The 18,037-nt window shown below is 40.7% G+C and overlaps 1 protein-coding gene across 1 annotated transcript in view; it reads right to left on the bottom strand.

The window, feature by feature from the left end:
* The window catches only part of LOC126267720 (venom carboxylesterase-6-like), a 106,801-nt gene that overhangs the window by 6,542 nt on the left and 82,222 nt on the right, over positions 1-18,037 (bottom strand). The window contains exons 7-9 of the mRNA XM_049973022.1: positions 8,748-8,932; positions 8,533-8,659; positions 6,195-6,327 (exon numbers count right to left, since the gene is read on the bottom strand). Of these exons, the coding sequence (XP_049828979.1) occupies positions 6,195-6,327; positions 8,533-8,659; positions 8,748-8,932 (445 nt within the window). The remainder of the gene's footprint in view (positions 1-6,194; positions 6,328-8,532; positions 8,660-8,747; positions 8,933-18,037) is intronic.

The raw sequence follows: 18,037 nt of genomic DNA, 5'->3' as shown, positions 1-18,037 counted from the left end.
TAGTAGCACCTACCCCATGCAAAACCAGTCGTGCCCTGAGGAAGGCCGTTGCAATTCGGCCGAAACGTCGGTTTTAATTTATTATTGTTGTTAGTTTTTTTTTTTTTAGAAATGACGCGGCATATTACCCAGAAGAATTTTAATCACGCAGAAATTTCGAGGTTTGAAAGATCAATGTTTAGATTTAGTCACACACATCGCCAAAATTGTGAGGGCTCAAAGACTGTTTTGTAATGCAAGAAGGAAAGCACATGGGACGACACAACCCTGCTGCTAGTTCGGAAATGCAACTGGGCGAAGACATTTCAAAGTTAACTGAAGGAATTTGTATTTTATAACCTGACAATGGGTCTGTTCCTGACGAAATAATCCTGGTGTTCTGTTGTGAAGAAATGGAGGAAATCCTGTGTGCAGTGGGACTGTTATGGACGAGAGATTTCAGTCTCTCGAAACATTTCAAACAAATGTGTACAGTACAGTGACATCGCAAACACGGAAGAAGAGATCAAAACTTTTCTGTTTTATTTGCTTTTCTCCCAGCCAAAAGTCTAATTATATTTGAAAGGTTTTCTGGATAGAAAAGTGAGATATGGCATGTAATAAATTCTTTGAGACGGCTCTGACACGGACAGATTTATTTCTTTTGATTTGCTTCGATGCATGATCTTCAGAAAATTATGGCAATGTCTGAATGATCACTTACCTTAAACAAGGATGAATTCACCAGTCAAAAGGAAATCTAAGGTACCTGTATAGTCACCGGAAACTATTGTGCCATACTTCGAAATGCCTACAATTAAAGCTATGAAAACAGTGTTCGCAGGAACATGCCTTTCCGTTTACAATTTTCATTTCAACCCACATCTGTTGAGGAAAATTAATCTAGAAATACAGGGATAGAGAAGAACAGGGATAGTAAGTCCGAATGTTTTGATGCTTGTTTGCAGCAATGTTACATCTTCCACCAAACAGTGTTGATGAAGCGTAGGTGGTGGTAATGGAAGAAATATCCAGAGGAAGAAAGGCCATGAAATTTGAAGATTGTATGGTCAAGCATTAGATGCAGGAACCTAGTACACTAATTTAAGCCTGAATATTTTAATCAATGATACAGAGCCACAAGTGTTGTCGAAGGGTGGCACAGAAAACTGAATTCTTCAATACACCAAAAACATTCGAACCTATACTCCCTGATAAGCTAAAGCAGCAAGCAGTGAAGATGCATTTAAAAAATCTTTCCATTGGCCTGTCTCTTCAAAGAAAGAAAAATATATGTATTTCTTGACAAAACGTTGAAATATATTGTAACGATATGCAGGGTGTCCATATATTATCTTCACTGATTAAAACTATAATAACTTTAAAACTATACTGGATATTAAGAAGTGGTTTTCAACGTGTGGAAAGGTAACGCAATTTTTTTGTATCTTGTAGGTGACGCAAAATTGTACTTAATTATAGTTAGTGGTGACTTTAATTTATCCTCCATATGTTGGCGAAAATACATGCTTAATTCCGGAAGTAGTGCATAAAACGTCATCCGAAACTGTGCTAAACGCATTCTTTGAAAATTATGTCGAGCAGTTAGTTCACGAGTTCACGCGAACAGTGAACGGTTGCGAAAACAAACTTTACCTCTCAGCAACAAATAATCCTCATCTAATAACGAGCATCAAAACGGATACAGATATTAGTGAACACAGGGTTGTCGTAGCGATATTGAATATTGTAACCCCCAAAGTCTCCAAAAATAAACGAAAAATAAAACCATTCAAAAAAAGCAGATAAAGGTTCACTTAACGCCTTCGTGAGAGACAATCTCCATTCCTTCAAAATTAACTATATAAGTGTACACAAGATATGGCATGAATTCAAAGAAATAGTATCGGCAGCAACTGAGAGATTTGTACCAAATAAATTAACAAACAACGGAGCTGATCCTCCCTGGTACACAAAACGGGCCAGAACACTTTCAGAAATAACGAAGAAACACGCCAGATTTAAAAAGACGCAATAGTTTATCTATATAAACGATTTGGAATACAATCTGTGTAGCCGTTATAGGCTGTTTGCAGATGACGCTGTCGTTTATCGACTAGTAAGGTCATCAGAAGATCATAACAAACTGCAAAACTGTTTAGAAAAGATATCCGATGATACGAAAATTGAAAATGAACACTAAGTAACTAAAAGTGTGGGGTCATCGACATGAGTGCTTAAAGGAATTCGTTGAACTTAGGTTGCACGATAAATCAGTCAAATTTAAAGGCCGTAAATTCAATTAAATATTTAGGAATTACATCTACGAACAAAGTAAATTGGAAGGAACACACACAAAATGTTGTGGATAAGGGCTAACCAAAGCCTGCGTTTCATCGGCAGGACACTTAGAAAAGTAACAGACCTACTAAGGAGACTACGTACACTACGATTGCCCGTCGTCCTACCAGATAGGACTGACGAAGTACATCGAAAAAGTTCAAAGAAGGGCAACACGTTTTGTATTATCGTGAAATAGGGGAAAGAGTCTCTGAATGGTACAGGATTTGGGATGGACATCATTAAAACAAAGGCATTTTTCGTTGCTGAGCAATCTTCTCACGAAATTGCTATCACCAACCAACTTTTTCCTCCGAATGCGGAAATATTTTGTTGACGCCGACCTACACAGGGAGAAACGATCACCATGATAACATAAGAGCTCGTGCGAAAAGATATAGGTGTTCGTTCTTTCCGCACGCTATACGAGATTAAAGTAATAGAGAATTGTAGGTGGTATGAACCCTCTGTCGGACGAATGTGATTTGCAGAGTATCCGTGTAGATGTAGAAACCTGATGAAACGTAGACGCCACAGGACAAAGCTCAGCGTGTGGCCTGGTTCATATGATCACCACACACCACTAGACTTCGTGTGCGTTTTGTTAATGATCTGGTGTACCATGCCAAGGTTACATACAGGACGAAGGCACGCATTCGCATTTGAACATGTGATCGTGGAGATCTTTAATCGTACCTGAGAGAAATCTAATTCCGACTGAACATTATCTGTGCCACTAAGCGGTCACAAATTGATTTTTATGAAACCGAAACAAGATTGAGTTATGGCATGTTGAAAACCATTTTTTATAATCTAGTACAGTTTTAACTTACAAAACATTAAGTGAGAAGTTAATGAATTGTTTTAGGAAGGAAAGTCTACAAAATTAAACATGCCTATGTGGTGGTCTCCAATTTCTTTGGAGACACGAGAGCACATCTGACCCTGCATAAAATGTGAAGGGGTCCTTTACAAAGCGATCGGCGAGGCTCCCTCACTATTACGGCTTCCTTTGACGGTCGGATATCCCATGGTCAAAATATTTTTGGCCGGAAACACCACGCTCTCATGGATCGCAAAGTCCGCCGTCGGAAAGCCCATGACTCCGTTCGCTACAGCACGAGAATCCCGAATCGCTTCACCTTGAGAACTTCCTCTTTTTTGTTGGAGCTACTGTCATGGTTGTGAATTGGTTCACACCACCAGCAACGGAGATGAAGTTTGACAGTACCACGCGTGCTGGTAGAGTAATATGTCAAGAAATGACCGCAAAAGCCTCAACAATATTGTACCATGAGAAGACAGACGCTCATGAAAATGTTCCACTTTACGATTACTGCAGCATGCGCTGTTTTATTTATTTCTGTCTCTCCTCAGTGTAAACACGAGGATGCTGTTACTTGGTCTGGATTTCAACAGGCTTTGTCAGGTGCTGGGATAGAACGTAACGTCCTGTTGACTTCGGCCCATTAGGGACGGTACATTGTCTCTGCTGGAAGCAATTGAGGTTATGAGTTGTTTATATACTAAACGGTACATATCTCGTATCTACAGTACCAACAATGTAATGCATTAGACTCCTGTTTACAAGAAAATCGAGTGTTTATCGTAACAGACTGAATTAATAAGAATGAATAATTTAATGAAATCACCCCCGGTCTCCAACTTTTTTAGACTACACGAGACCATTAAGGAGCCTTTCCCAGCCCTTCAAGGGGTGACTACTGTGTCACTGACAGGTTACTGGCCGTGACGTCACTGGTCCCTAGTTTAATATAATTATCATTGTTAGCCACAGTTTTCGAAAACTTTCCTACTGACAGTTCCATTTCGCGATGGCTGGATCCTCACGCACGCATTTACTATCCACCATATTTCAGTTTATGGGACTATAGCTTTATTATGCAGTACCACAAAACTTATTGGTATGACGATAATTTTAATGAAATATCGATATAATCTGACCATTTTGGAGATTGTGTTATTCTGTGTGTGACTTCTCGATATAGTTTATCATTTCTTGTTCCTAACGGTACTTGCTTGCATGATACGCCACTCGACATGTTTTACGCACATATATGACTATCTGCCAGACTTTCTTTTATAGATTTTCAACACCAGATTATTAAATCCTTTGTAGCTTGAGATTTATCTTCTATGGATCCTCTCACACAAAATAGCTTGAATGCAAATATCGCCTCACGTCTCGACATGTTCGTTTTGGAGACTTTTCATGGTCGTACGGAAAGTCTATTTTCAGGCGTTTGCTTTTAGTATATTTCATAGGCGCTTTAGTTCATAGGATATGTTCTTTGTGTTCCTGACCACCTCTCATTGATGTATCATGTTGCTCATATACAAGTGAAATTTAAATATCTGACATCCCCAAAAAAGACGTTTTGCAGATGAATACAGAGTGGGGCCCAATCATCATGATTAGATTAGATTTACTTTCATTCCAACTGATCCGTAGCGGGGAGGTCCTCCAGCATGTAGAACATGTCAGAACAACAACAATACATAACAAATATTTACAACTCAAACAAATAAGCTAATGTACCATTCCACAGGTGGCAAGTGGAATGATCGTCATTTTTTAATGAACACTATATGAAAGAATCATTTTACAAATACTAATGCACTGAATTTAATTTAAAGTCTTATTTATTTATAAGGCAATAAACGTGTCATACAACTACTACAATACTTATTTACAATGAACACATTACTGCACTGAAATTGTGCATAAGTTATATTGTACTTACACACACACACACACACACACACACACAACAGTTGGTTCTACTGAGAAATTCGTCAATGGAGTAGAAGGAGTTTGTCACAAATAAATCCTTAGGCTTCTCTTAAACTGAATTCCATTGGTTGTTAAGCTTTTTATGGCTTCTGGCAAGTTATTGAAAATGTGTGTTCCCGAATAATGCACACGATTAAGTGACTTTAAATCCTTGTGGAGATTATTCGTATTTCTGGTGCTGATTCCATGAATTAAACTGTTGGTTTGAAAAAGTTATATATTTTTAATGACAAATTTCATTAAAGAATAAATATATTGGGAAGCAGTAGTTAGTATCCCAAGTTCCATGAACAGGCTTCTGCAGGATGTTCTTGAGTTCACACCACACATCATTCCTACTGCACGTTTTTGTGCTCGGAAAACTTTAGCTTGGCTTGATCAATTACCCCAAAAAGTAATCCCATATTATGACATTATGGACTGAAAGTAAACATAGTATGCCAGCTTCTTCATTTTTATATCCCCTATGTCTGACAATTCGCATTGCAAATAGAGATTTGTTAAGGCGCTTCAGCAGCTCTGTGGTGTGATTTTCCCAGTTGAATTTGTTATCAAGCTGTAATCCCAAGAATTTACCACTGTCCACTTCTTTTATCTGCTTATTATATGTTAGGCATGAGATCGAAACGAACCAGAAACTAAAACTGGGACAACGGACAAGGCAAGAGCGACGTCACAGGCGGCATGGCTGTAACAGAACAGTTTCTTTAAATTCCACTGTTCTAGATTCCCGTAATTCCTTGTGTTGCCCACAAAAGTATCACCAATGTTTAAAGAACAGTAATACTGGTTTGAAGAACGTTATTTAAATGAAAAAAAATACCTTTTTGTTCCAAAATCAACAACTTTTTAAATGTCCAGTTCTCTTGTTTAGTGTAGAGTAACGAACTACAAACTTTTCATTGTCATGGCTACTTACAAACGTTCCCCCATATTGATGTACCTTACGTAACACAAGGCTCCTCAGTGTAAGGTAGAAGCCCTTGCTCCAGCACCTATGCGAACGCTAAGAAACATGCAGAATAAAGAATTATTTACGCAACAGACGCTTAATACTTACCCGCCTTTCGCAAAGTTTACTATAATTTCTACCATTTTATCAACGAATTTGTACTCTTCTCTTGTGTAGTTAAGTTTTTTCCCTGCGACAATATTGGGGAATAAGAGGTGGACATCAGCACCCTGTGGTACACCTGCAACAGGAAGGAGGAACCATTGTCAAGCCATTATTGTTTACAAAGGCTATTAACGTTTAATTTCTGTAGTAACTTCAGTGGTGACTTTTTCACTCTGGATATTACCCCCTTCTCCTCCGTATCACGTATTCAGCGTACCTATGCAAGTGGCTCTTATATGTTGTCTAATATCGTCTACTCACATTCCATAGGCTGTCGTCTTGGTCGTTGTTTCTAGGACTTCAGCGAAGAAAATCCGTAATCCACTTACCATCCATTCGTATGGCTACATTCTTTCAAACCCCCATTTCAAACCCCCATTTCAAACCCCCATTTCAAACCCCCATTTCAAACCCCCATTTCAAACCCCCATTTCAAACCCCCATTTCAAACCCCCATTTCAAACCCCCATTTCAAACCCCCATTTCAAACCCCCATTTCAAACCCCCATTTCAAACCCCCATTTCAAACCCCCATTTCAAACCCCCATTTCAAACCCCCATTTCAAACCCCCATTTCAAACCTCCATTTCAAACCTCCATTTCAAACCTCCATTTCAAACCTCCATTTCAAACCTCCATTTCAAACCTCCATTTCATTTTGTTAAGACATAATAATGTCTTCGCCTCTGTTCTGTTCACTGATCCAGTTGTTCATAATCCTTTACGTCTCTGCATTGTCTGCTGAGCAGTCAAACTGCCAAAACTGGCAACATACAGGTAGTAAACAGCCGGTTTCAAACAACTCAACAATATTTTTGGTAGCTGCTTGTTTTGCTAAGAGCACTCCACTTGCTCTTTTACGTCGCTCTATTTATCGTCGTGTACTTGCACTGGTGGTAAATAGTGTACTGCATCAGCACGCACCAGTGACAAGTGCTAGTAGTTCTTTTGGCAGTTAATGAATCTCTGAACTACTACTTGACCACCCAGATAGTAGTATATTTTATGAAATTTCCTTAATTCCTCCTCCAATTCTGACTTTTCCTCTATGATAATGGAGCCTACTGGCAGCTATTAAACTGATGTAAGTGTAGTTATTACATCTTTTATCGTAAACTTTCCGATTTCAGTCTTCTAGCAATCGACATGTTCAGCAACTTAGGAGTCTTGCCACTACTGCTGTAAAAATTATAAATTCCGTCGATTAAGAATCCGATGTCATATCAGATAATGAAGCTCAAATACAAGTAGTCAAAGCAGTTTCCAGGATGTGTTGTCGAATTACAATGGATATTTCTTCTCTTTCCTTGATATTTTGTCCAATCAAGCATTTCTCACACCTCATTTAAATGTGCCATAATATTTCACTTCTCTAACCAACGGAAAGAACTTTCTTAAAACGTCGCAGGTGCTCTGCATATTAACCCGACTGGAATCTGAATACATTTGTATCAGTAACCCTGATTTTATTTTTATGGAGCTCTTTTTTTAGAGTAATTAGCTTCGCTAATTTAACTATGGAGTAACATTATTAGTCCATAGTAAACAAGCTTATTGTTGAGACTATAAATCACTGTAGTTACAAGACGTAACTGCTCATTGAGGTGACAGAAGAGACATCAAAGTGGAAAACCTGCATCATAAAAAGTGAATAATTTTATGTGATACGCAGGTAAGTTACACAAGACAATTGTAATAAAGATTTATGGAGTAAGGTAGGAAAGCCATCACATGAGAACGAAATAAACCTGCGATAAACACTGATCAAAGTGTGAGGAAGAAATTTTCCGTTCTTCACACCTAAAACCATGAGTAGGAACTAGAGGAGGACAGAGAGAGAGAGAGAGAGAGAGAGAGAGAGAGAGAGAGAGAGAGAGAGAGAGAGAGAGAGAGAGAGAGAGAGAGAGAGAGAGAGCGAGAGCGAGCGCAAGAACAAACTTTTTGCAATAACTGTGTCTTGCTGCAGAGACTAAATTACAGTGGTGAAATCGTAAGAAGATCAACTTGGAGGTGCACATTCTAAGGTACGTAGAAGCTTTTAGTTTAGCAGTAGCGTGTAGAATATTGTTGGGAGCAGAAATTTTAAACAGAAGACAACGACATCACAGTTCACTCATTATGAAGGGTTAGGAGGGACGACTGTCGAGTAGAAAGAAATTGAAGTCAAATCAGAACATTTAGAAGATTTTAAATGAAATTCGAACATTTTAATGCACAATCACATATTCATTTATTTCATTGTTTAACTAAGCAGTACTGTTTTACCTCAGTCCAAACTTACCTAACACGATGGGACTTTTGTGGCGTTGCCATGCGTAGTTGTAGACAAACATTGGCATAGAAGTCTGGTTCGTGTGCAATTCCACACTCCTAGTCACGCCATAGTACGTGTAGAAATCGCTCGTCATCTGCAAACGACAATTGTCTCCGTGTGAGTACTGTTCTTGTCAGCACACGCTGCACAGCTCCCCAGCGGCCACAGCAGCAGCTACTCACGTTTATGAGTCTGCCGATGGTCGCCCTGGTGAGGGGCTGGTCCTCCATGTAGTAGTCCCAGATCTGCCGGCCGATGGCGGCAGCCCTCTCCTCGTCGCCCTCGATGGTCAGGCCTAGGTACTTGGGCACGTATTTCCCAGGGTCCTCGTTCAGTTCGTTCATCATATAACGGAACACCAGCATCACTGTAACCAACACACCCTCACTCGCTCTACGGAGACATACCTCATTGAGCACACACTTAATGAACTGCCTACTCTATGATCCACTCTACCTTATGTAAAACTAGTTTTCGATTGCAAGTGTAACACTTTGGGAAGAAAGATCTTAAATGACACGCCACCAATCAGGCATGGAGAATGGGTGGAGAAACAACAAGGTCGTGATAACTTTCAACCAGCCATTCGGGGATTCGCCAGAAACTAGATGAATTATGAAAAACCAACATCTTGCGAGTCCAAACAAGCTTTCAACTCCCCTTCATGCATTAACCTAATGCTATACGGGATGGACACGAATTGTGTATGTTCTCCACGGGTATATTTGATTAACTTACCTTTGCAAGAATGTTCATGTCATTCATTGCAGTGTATTTGACAGTCATCAGGGAACGCAGTCATGCACAGTATGCTAAAAAATGAGTTTTACGAGGGGAGTTCAATAAATAACTCAATTTTTTTTTCAGAAAGCAGGTTTATTTCGGTCAAGATTGTAACGCACCACATTATTCCCTACTCTTGTGGCTACAAAACGCTATTTTTTCAACATAATCTCCGTTTCATGCGACGGCCTTCCGCCATCCTACTGGAAGGGCCAATATGCCGTCATGGTACCACTCTACTGGCCGACGACAGAGCCAACGTCCTGCTACATCAGTAACCTGCTTCCCGCGGAGTGCAACATTCATAGGGCCAAACAGATGGAAGTCGGAAGACAGGTCTGGAATGCAGGGTGGATCAAGAAGAATAGTCCAATGAAGTTCCGTGAGGTCCTCTTTGGTGCGCGTACTTGTGAGGCCTTGAACTATCGTGAAGGAGAAGTTCGTTTGCACTTCGTAAAGAACACGCTGAAGTCGTCTGTTCAATTTCCTGATGGAAGCACAAAGCACTTCAGAGTTGATCGTTCCACCATGAGGGCGGACATCAAATACAATAACCCCTTTCAGAGTCCCAAAAGACCATCACCATTACTTTACCGACTGAGGTCACGATTTTGAACTTTTCCTTTGGAGGACAGGTGGTGTGGCGCCACTCAGTGGATTACCGTTTTGCTTCCGATTCCAACAGATGAACCCATGTTTTATCGCCTGTAACGATGTTCTACAAAAAAATTGTCACGATCAGCCTTATATTCCGCACAGATGGTCCTCCTTTGCTCTTTACGGTCATCTGTTAGGTAACGAGGAACGCAGCGGGCACACAACTTTGAGTATCCCAAGACGATCAATTGTGTTTCTAGGCAGCCTGTAAAATTGAGGAATTCGTTGCGTTCAGTCAAAGACGACCTTGGAACAGGAAACGTGATTTATATCAGTCCCCATGCCAATATGGGAAATCTTCTGCTGGGCGAACGTGCCTAATCATGCAAGTACATTATGTTGAACGCCATCATCATACATGCTTGGAGCTACGTGATAAATTAGCAGTAGCTGAGCTCTACCTGGACACAGGGAAATTCAAGTTTTACGAAAGACTGAAGTTTTATCCATGGCATCATCTTTCTAGGATTGTCTTAAGGGGCCCATATGTATCCATACGGCAGACGATCCTACCAGTGACCCAAATTTTCAACTAACTGCCACCTGTAATCCAGAACTGACTGCCATTAAATTAAAATAGGAGAAAGAAGAACCTCTGATACATCACTCGACACAGCACTTTGAGGGGGGTGCGATGGGAAGTTTCCCTTGTCAGCAGATTTAGTGATAAGAAGGCCCAGTGATCAGCCTGTCAAAGACTGAACACAGATCAAGCTTGAAAACAGAAAAAAGGTACTGTGTACACACAAAAAAATAGGGACAGTACACGATCCAAGATGTGGAAATGCAATACAGAGCAGACGGGAAGTCCCACGGCGTCGTGGTTAAGTCCCACGGCGTCGTGGTTAAGTCCCACGGCGTCGTGGTTAAGTCCCACGGCGTCGTGGTTAAGTCCCACGGCGTCGTGGTTAAGTCCCACGGCGTCGTGGTTAAGTCCCACGGCGTCGTGGTTAAGTCCCACGGCGTCGTGGTTAAGTCCCACGGCGTCGTGGTTAAGTCCCACGGCGTCGTGGTTAAGTCCCACGGCGTCGTGGTTAAGTCCCACGGCGTCGTGGTTAAGTCCCACGGCGTCGTGGATAAGTCCCACGGCGTCGTGGATAAGTCCCACGGCGTCGTGGATAAGTCCCACGGCGTCGTGGATAAGTCCCACGGCGTCGTGGATAAGTCCCACGGCGTCGTGGATAAGTCCCACGGCGTCGTGGATAAGTCCCACGGCGTCGTGGATAAGTCCCACGGCGTCGTGGATAAGTCCCACGGCGTCGTGGATAAGTCCCACGGCGTCGTGGATAAGTCCCACGGCGTCGTGGATAAGTCCCACGGCGTCGTGGATAAGTCCCACGGCGTCGTGGATAAGTCCCACGGCGTCGTGGATAAGTCCCACGGCGTCGTGGATAAGTCCCACGGCGTCGTGGATAAATAGTCACGATGTTGGACTACTAAGCTTGCAAGCCGTGTTCAAAGCTCCCTCGTACTAACAATTTTGGCGGCACAGTAGCCCAACTTGTTCAGTCAGAGGGCTAGTTACCTTCTGTAATAAAAATCTGAGAAAAGGGATCAATGATGAGCTTTAACAAATGACATGTGACGTCCACCCAGACCAAACAACGAACAACACCGAACGAAATGAAAAAGTGGTTATGGCGTTGAACTGCCAAGCGGCCCAGCCCTGACCAAACCTGCATCGTGTCTTTTTTTTTTAGGCTGTTTAATTCCATTTTGTATTTGTATATGTGTCGTGGTGTAACGTCCATTTTCAACAGCGAGGGTTAAGGTAGGGACCTATAGTGAGAGCTGTGCTGCACAACTGCCTTATTAGCAGCCGAAAGCAAGTGGCTTTCCAATGGGAACTGCAAACGTTTGATGACAAGGCGACAAGTCAGCCCAATCTTCCACCGGAAAACACGGCTGGTGCGTCACACACGGCATCAGTGACAGTACGTGTGTGTCATATGGTGGAAATTCTTATCGACACACCTAATTTATACGACTGCTAAGTGAGGGAGATGTGCCTCTTTGCCCGATATAGGTGTTCGTATGGCTGAATGTGATCACACCCAAGGAAATGATAACATCATAGTTTGTCACATCAGCTGCAACAAATCAACGCAACAGCTTCACAATCGCACAGCTTCTCTGTGCTCTGTCAAAAAATAGGTTTTTAACGTTTTTGATTTTGCCTTCCGTTTCGGAAGTCTCGATTCTGGAATTCCTTTGTTGTAACATAGTTCACAGCCGTTTATTTGTTGTTTTAATTGCTGTGAGAGGTCGATTCGGAATCTCTACCACTGGTAGTCACATTAACTTGCGGCGGTAAAGTCTTCTTACCACGTAACTCAAATTCTATAACCAGTTAACAGTATAACAACTGCCAAGACTACGGAAAGAGAACAAACGTTTCAATGACTGGACGAACGTTTATAACATTGTATAGATAAATAGATGGCACGAGGGAATTTTAAACAAGGCCTTGCCCACTTGGTAGTCCAAGAACATGACCACTTACCCAGGACTTCGTTGCTATTGCATTCTACTCTATATTGCACTTTTCTGTTCTTGGACCGTTCACTGTTTCCATTTTGCTTCATTTTTTCGCAGTTCAGTACACGTTCCTGTTTTCATGCTTGAGATGTGTTCAGATTTAGAGGGGCTATCCACTGAGTCATCTTACTACTAAATCTTACGGTTGTTCGATGGGAAGTTTCCCTTGTGAGATTAAATTCAGCTTTTATTCACAGGAGCGTCTTGCAGCATAGTCACTGCTCGTAGGACACGCGTGGAAAGCCTTTCTGTGACTCTCCACCGGGGGCATTTTGAGCTCCCCTCAGCTATTAATAAGGAAATTAGCGACAGCCTTTTACGTATGGATTGCCGACAATCGAGCGCTGCCATTAGTCAGTTGAACGCCACGTAACAGAGCACCCATTTTGGACCCAAGTAGTACGTGAGGGAGTGAATGGAGTAATTGATCTAATTAGCAGTTATCTAAGTATATACGGATGCTCGAAACACTCATTTTATATTAAATTAAGTACTAACGAAACGTGTCAACTTTTCTGTTGAACGCCATGAAACTGCTATTTGAAGACAACGCTAAATAGTAGGTTTTTGCTAATTCCACAATGAATGGGGAAATATGCAAAATATGGATGCATCGAATTGGAAGGAAATATGTATTTCCACCAGAATCTGCCGGATTACGTGAAATAAACATTTATCTCGTTGATTACGTAACAGTGATGCATACAACATTATTTGTAACTTACAGCTTATCATTTCTTCTAATGCAACTTATAAGAGTAGTGTATTCATAATCCGAGCTCGTAAGATCAATCCATTCCATAGGTTTTTACAATTACTGTCTTTTTCCGTTTCCTTGATTCAAATGAAGTTGTGCAAGAGAGTTAATTTCAATTTAGCTTCATTTTAGACCTGATCAATTTGAGTTGAATTGAAATGATAAACCAAGTTTCATGTCTGACGTATCTCACATTCCGATTGAGCTCGAAAAACACTTAATTTCCAACCATATAACTCTTCCCAAACATGTCCTTGAACACAGTTTACCAATTCCAACTGTCCGTTGCGAAACGGTATGATTTTGACAAAAAGAAAATTTTAAACATTGCCTGGAAACTACGAGGAAAAGTAATAAGACCAGGACATTGTGAAAGAATGAATGTTGGTCATCCTTAAGCATTTTTAAATCTTAGTGCTGCGGCAGCGATTAAGGAAACAGTAGAACAAAAGATAATTTACAATTCTGCTGCAACTTAATATTTTATACCCTACGATAGTTTTCCGGTGATTTAAATTAATGACGTCGAACAGAAAATCTGTAAAGTGTAAAGCTGTCAACTACAAACAAGATGATTCTGTGCAGTTACTCACGAGTGTTATTACACTGTTAGAAAATCTGGAAGAGAGATACCTGGACATTTCACAACAATCAGAATTAACTTTCACAGTGGTTTTTCACGGAGGCTATCACGAGATACGCTGGAAAAACTTTACAGCGTGATTCGAGTGGGTAGTTAAGTTGCAGAGTCCCTGTGTATTACGACAGTTACCGGGCTTATTGCTGTGTTGCGGTATTCCCGTGCCACTCGCCATGGCAATTATCGGACAGAAAATGCTCGCACCTCGTCTACTACACAGAACCTTGTCACAAAGCAACAATGACGCAGTCATGCCTTTATGTGCAAATTTAGACACAAGCGACATAGATGAGATTTCACACGGAAAGGAACAGTCTCTGCACTATCTAGCCGAGAGAACTGTAAAACAAGCAGAAATGTGTCTTAAGCAATGCGTACCGTTTATCACTTTGAGCAAGTGTACAGCCCAGCTTTGAACGAGTTCGAACATTTACCCGACTCAAAAATATATTACACGACCCACGACAGCATAGAAGTGCGTCGGAAGCAGCATTTAACATAATTGGCAGAAAAAGTTCTCAGTTTCAGTGGAATTGGAGTAGAATTGTTACTTCAAGTTCTGGAAGTAGCATGTAAAGCAGTCAAAATCCCACCCAATATTCTGATTATTACAGAAATTTGTAGACCTATTTTTGTCAAAACATTGTATGTTTATTGAGAAAAAATAAGTGCTAGACAGAGATGCACGCCTCAGCAAAACGTGACAGTAAAAGTATCGTCAAGAGAAACGCAATAACTTTATTTTAGGCCTAAGTGGCATCGCCAGGCACCCGTGCTCTACTCTTTTTTGGTTAATTATGTTGCTAGTTACGTTAAAGATAAAAGATTTATGATCTGCAAAAGCAAGAAATGCTCAAGACGTTAACTTGTAAACAGAAGTAGGTATATGTTTTTCAGTATGGTATGCAAACATCTCCCTCAAACAAACGGAATGGGCATCATACATAACGCAATTATACCTAGAGCATACATTACTTACAACAAGCGCAACTTCAGTAAAGTTTTACCGTACTATGAATAAAACTAAATGACACGATTTCAGTGACGGAATTGCGAAAATAATCGTTTTATTCGCTCCATATATTCAGTAGAAACGAGGAAACAATTGAAAACTGTAGTCCATTGTTTACTCAGTAGGGTATTACACGCACGTGTAGTCCCGTTCGCCTCTTCAAAAATGAGAATTTAACATTTCTATCCATAGCGCTGCTGTAGCCGCTTAGGTCCAAAATTGCGACCGCCGCAGAGTTGACGGTGCTTGCTTTATTCAGGGCTATACGCTTTCCTCCAACTGCGGCCCTCTTCCTACGCACGTGCATTTCCTGCTCATGGCCCGATAAATTTCAACGCCTCAGCGCTGTTACATCAGTCGCTTCTTGTAGCAGCGACAAAGGCAACTACCACAAGCTAAAGATGAACAGTTGTATCGATAAACTATTGTGGGTTTGCACTGTCATCTGCCGACAAAACCTAAAATTGTGTTTAAACTGTGTCTTCGTTAAATTTCTAAGTCCCGTGACTGTTGTCGAGCTGTTGAAGAAGTGGGATAATGTAGCTGAATTTGGGCGCAGAAACGGATCGGAAAGTAATTTTTCTGTAAGAAAAGCTGATAAAGCGTGTAGCACTGCGAATGTGTTGAACGTCAAAACTCGAACGAAATAGAAACGAAATATCCGATATCCATCTAATGGGATGCTGTATGGAATAATAACATGGACAGACAGTCATCTGAAATATTTACAGCATGGTATAGAAGTGTAAATATAGTCAGCACAAATGAAAGGCTGAATGCAATCAGGATTAGTCAAACAACTGCGGGTCAGAAAGTGATCGTGTACATACAGTAGTAATAAATTTACATGTGCTGGCAATATACGAAACTGGAAAGGGCTCTCACATAAGCTAGCTCTGGTCAGAAGATTTTCTACAGACCATTTTGTACCGACAATGTTCGTTGGGACACAGGCTCGGTACTTTCCCATATTATTTTTTTTTAAAAAAAAGCAATTTATTAGTTAATGGGACAGTGCCTGAGCTACGTTATGTGAGCTGTGTCATTAATGAGCTGGGAGCTGACACTATAATTGAATGCCATATGTATATTAAGAGCGAATTACATAAAAATTATCAAGTGCTCAGACCATAAAAAGTATGGAAATACGCTTCATTGTTTGTTTTTTTTTTTTTTAAGAATGGACACAGGGTAAAAGCAACCATTTAAAAATGCAGATGCTATGTGACAAGTTCCGTGGCGTTTTATTTAAATTCTGTTCCTCAATTTACATCAAAAAGTAGTTCAAGGAACACAACATAGCACATTTCATATGTCCTGCAAATCATTTCATGCTGTGGATACTTTATTGTTTGTTAATTTCAATTAAAAAGATTAATTCCTTAATTAATGTAACAATATGAAAAATAGTTTGATAATGATTGAGTTCGTATCAACTTTTGTGTAACATTGAAGTTCATTGTGTTTTAGTACAATAAAAGACACTGAAGAAGAAAGCGGGTAGAGCACTAGACTCCGTTCTTCGGGGCCCCAGGTTCAATCTCAGGAAATTGTGAGGATTTTTTCCTTGTTCCGGGGCCTCCAGGACGGCCTTCTGCCCACTCAGTTACATCAGTAGCAGGGATCTTTCCCAGCGAGGGATCCACCTCCCTCCTCCTAGTGCCGACGCGGAAGAATGTTGTATTCTGCCCACAATCAGGCTTATAGATTGGTCGCGGGCTTCTTATAGACCTTTCTTTACTGTTAGAAAAATATACAGTTAGAAAAATGTGAACATCTTTCTCCACAGTTTCTGATGTTCGCATTGCAGTAGGCGAAATGCAAATTCTAAAACTTTGGACTAAAGCTGTAAACAGATGTTTCATTGTCGGCCTTGGATGTTTTATTTCTATAAAATGATCGCTTTTGGTTCAATGTAAATCATTCTCAGATCTGGCTGTATGTGTTACAAGAGTAACCCATCCAACCAATTGCAAAATTTACGTGCTACGCAATTTAAAACACTGTCATATTGTCAGGAAAACGAACAGTAGAGTAACAAAGCCTGGAATGCTATTGGTGAAGTAATAAAACTTTTCTAAATCCAGCTTCCGATGTGTATGACAAGGAAAGCTTACAATTAGCGGGCGTTGTTAGTTACGGTAATCACACGTGGACTTCCAACGCAAAAAGTGTTCACAGCGGAATTTCTCAGTCGACATTGGAGAGACGGAAGGTTGGAATTATAGGTGCAAAAGGAAAACGAGCAAATGGATCAGGGAATACATCAAAGAGAAAGACATGATTATGACTAAGTGCAGAGGCCTTGGGTGGAACATTGAACTAGACAAATGGATCGTAGATGGACCAACGAACTGCTATAATGGATTCCAAGAAATATAAAAAGAACGAGACAAACTAACGTACAGAGGGTAGTGACATTTGAGTCCATGCACGAAACACCATGGATGAGTACAAGAAAGTTCTTAACACATGAGAAATTCTATATATTGTCTTTACGCAACAGAGGATATTAAATGGCTGATAATTTATGTCGTTACTACCGTAGTAACAAACTTTTCTTGTTACATCATTTCCATTTCCGTAGCTCAAGCGTTAAAAACGTAACCCTTATATAGTACGATATTTTGTTGACTGTGTGTGTTTAGACCCCTTTTCTCAGGAACAGAAGACATATCCAGTTGAAATTTGTGCCACTAACGTCTACAGTCCCCTTACGGTGTGAAAAATTTGAACTTTTAAGTCTATAAAATCGAAAGATACAGAGAGATGTGTGATATTTTGATACTCGCAAACTCACTCATCAAAGCCTGTAGATGAGCTACCTACACACATGTTGAGACTGGTGGTCTAGCAAAGTGTGAGCCTGGAAACACAGATTGAGAGATCGAATCTCGGTCGGACCACAGATTTTTCAATATTTGTTTTAACCTAGCGTTCACCTCTCAACGATGTGAGGAGTAGCCGGATGAACCCGTGGTTCGGATTCCACGTTAAACTGTTAAGTCCCCTTTCCTAGACTGCGTAGCTAGGGATGAGTTAGGGATACAAATCGCTGAAATGACGTGCGACCGAAAGATTTCCA

Source organism: Schistocerca gregaria, chromosome 4, assembly GCF_023897955.1.
Source record: "Schistocerca gregaria isolate iqSchGreg1 chromosome 4, iqSchGreg1.2, whole genome shotgun sequence".
NCBI classification, from domain to species: domain Eukaryota; kingdom Metazoa; phylum Arthropoda; class Insecta; order Orthoptera; family Acrididae; genus Schistocerca; species Schistocerca gregaria.
This window is presented reverse-complemented; position numbering and strand designations above follow the sequence as displayed.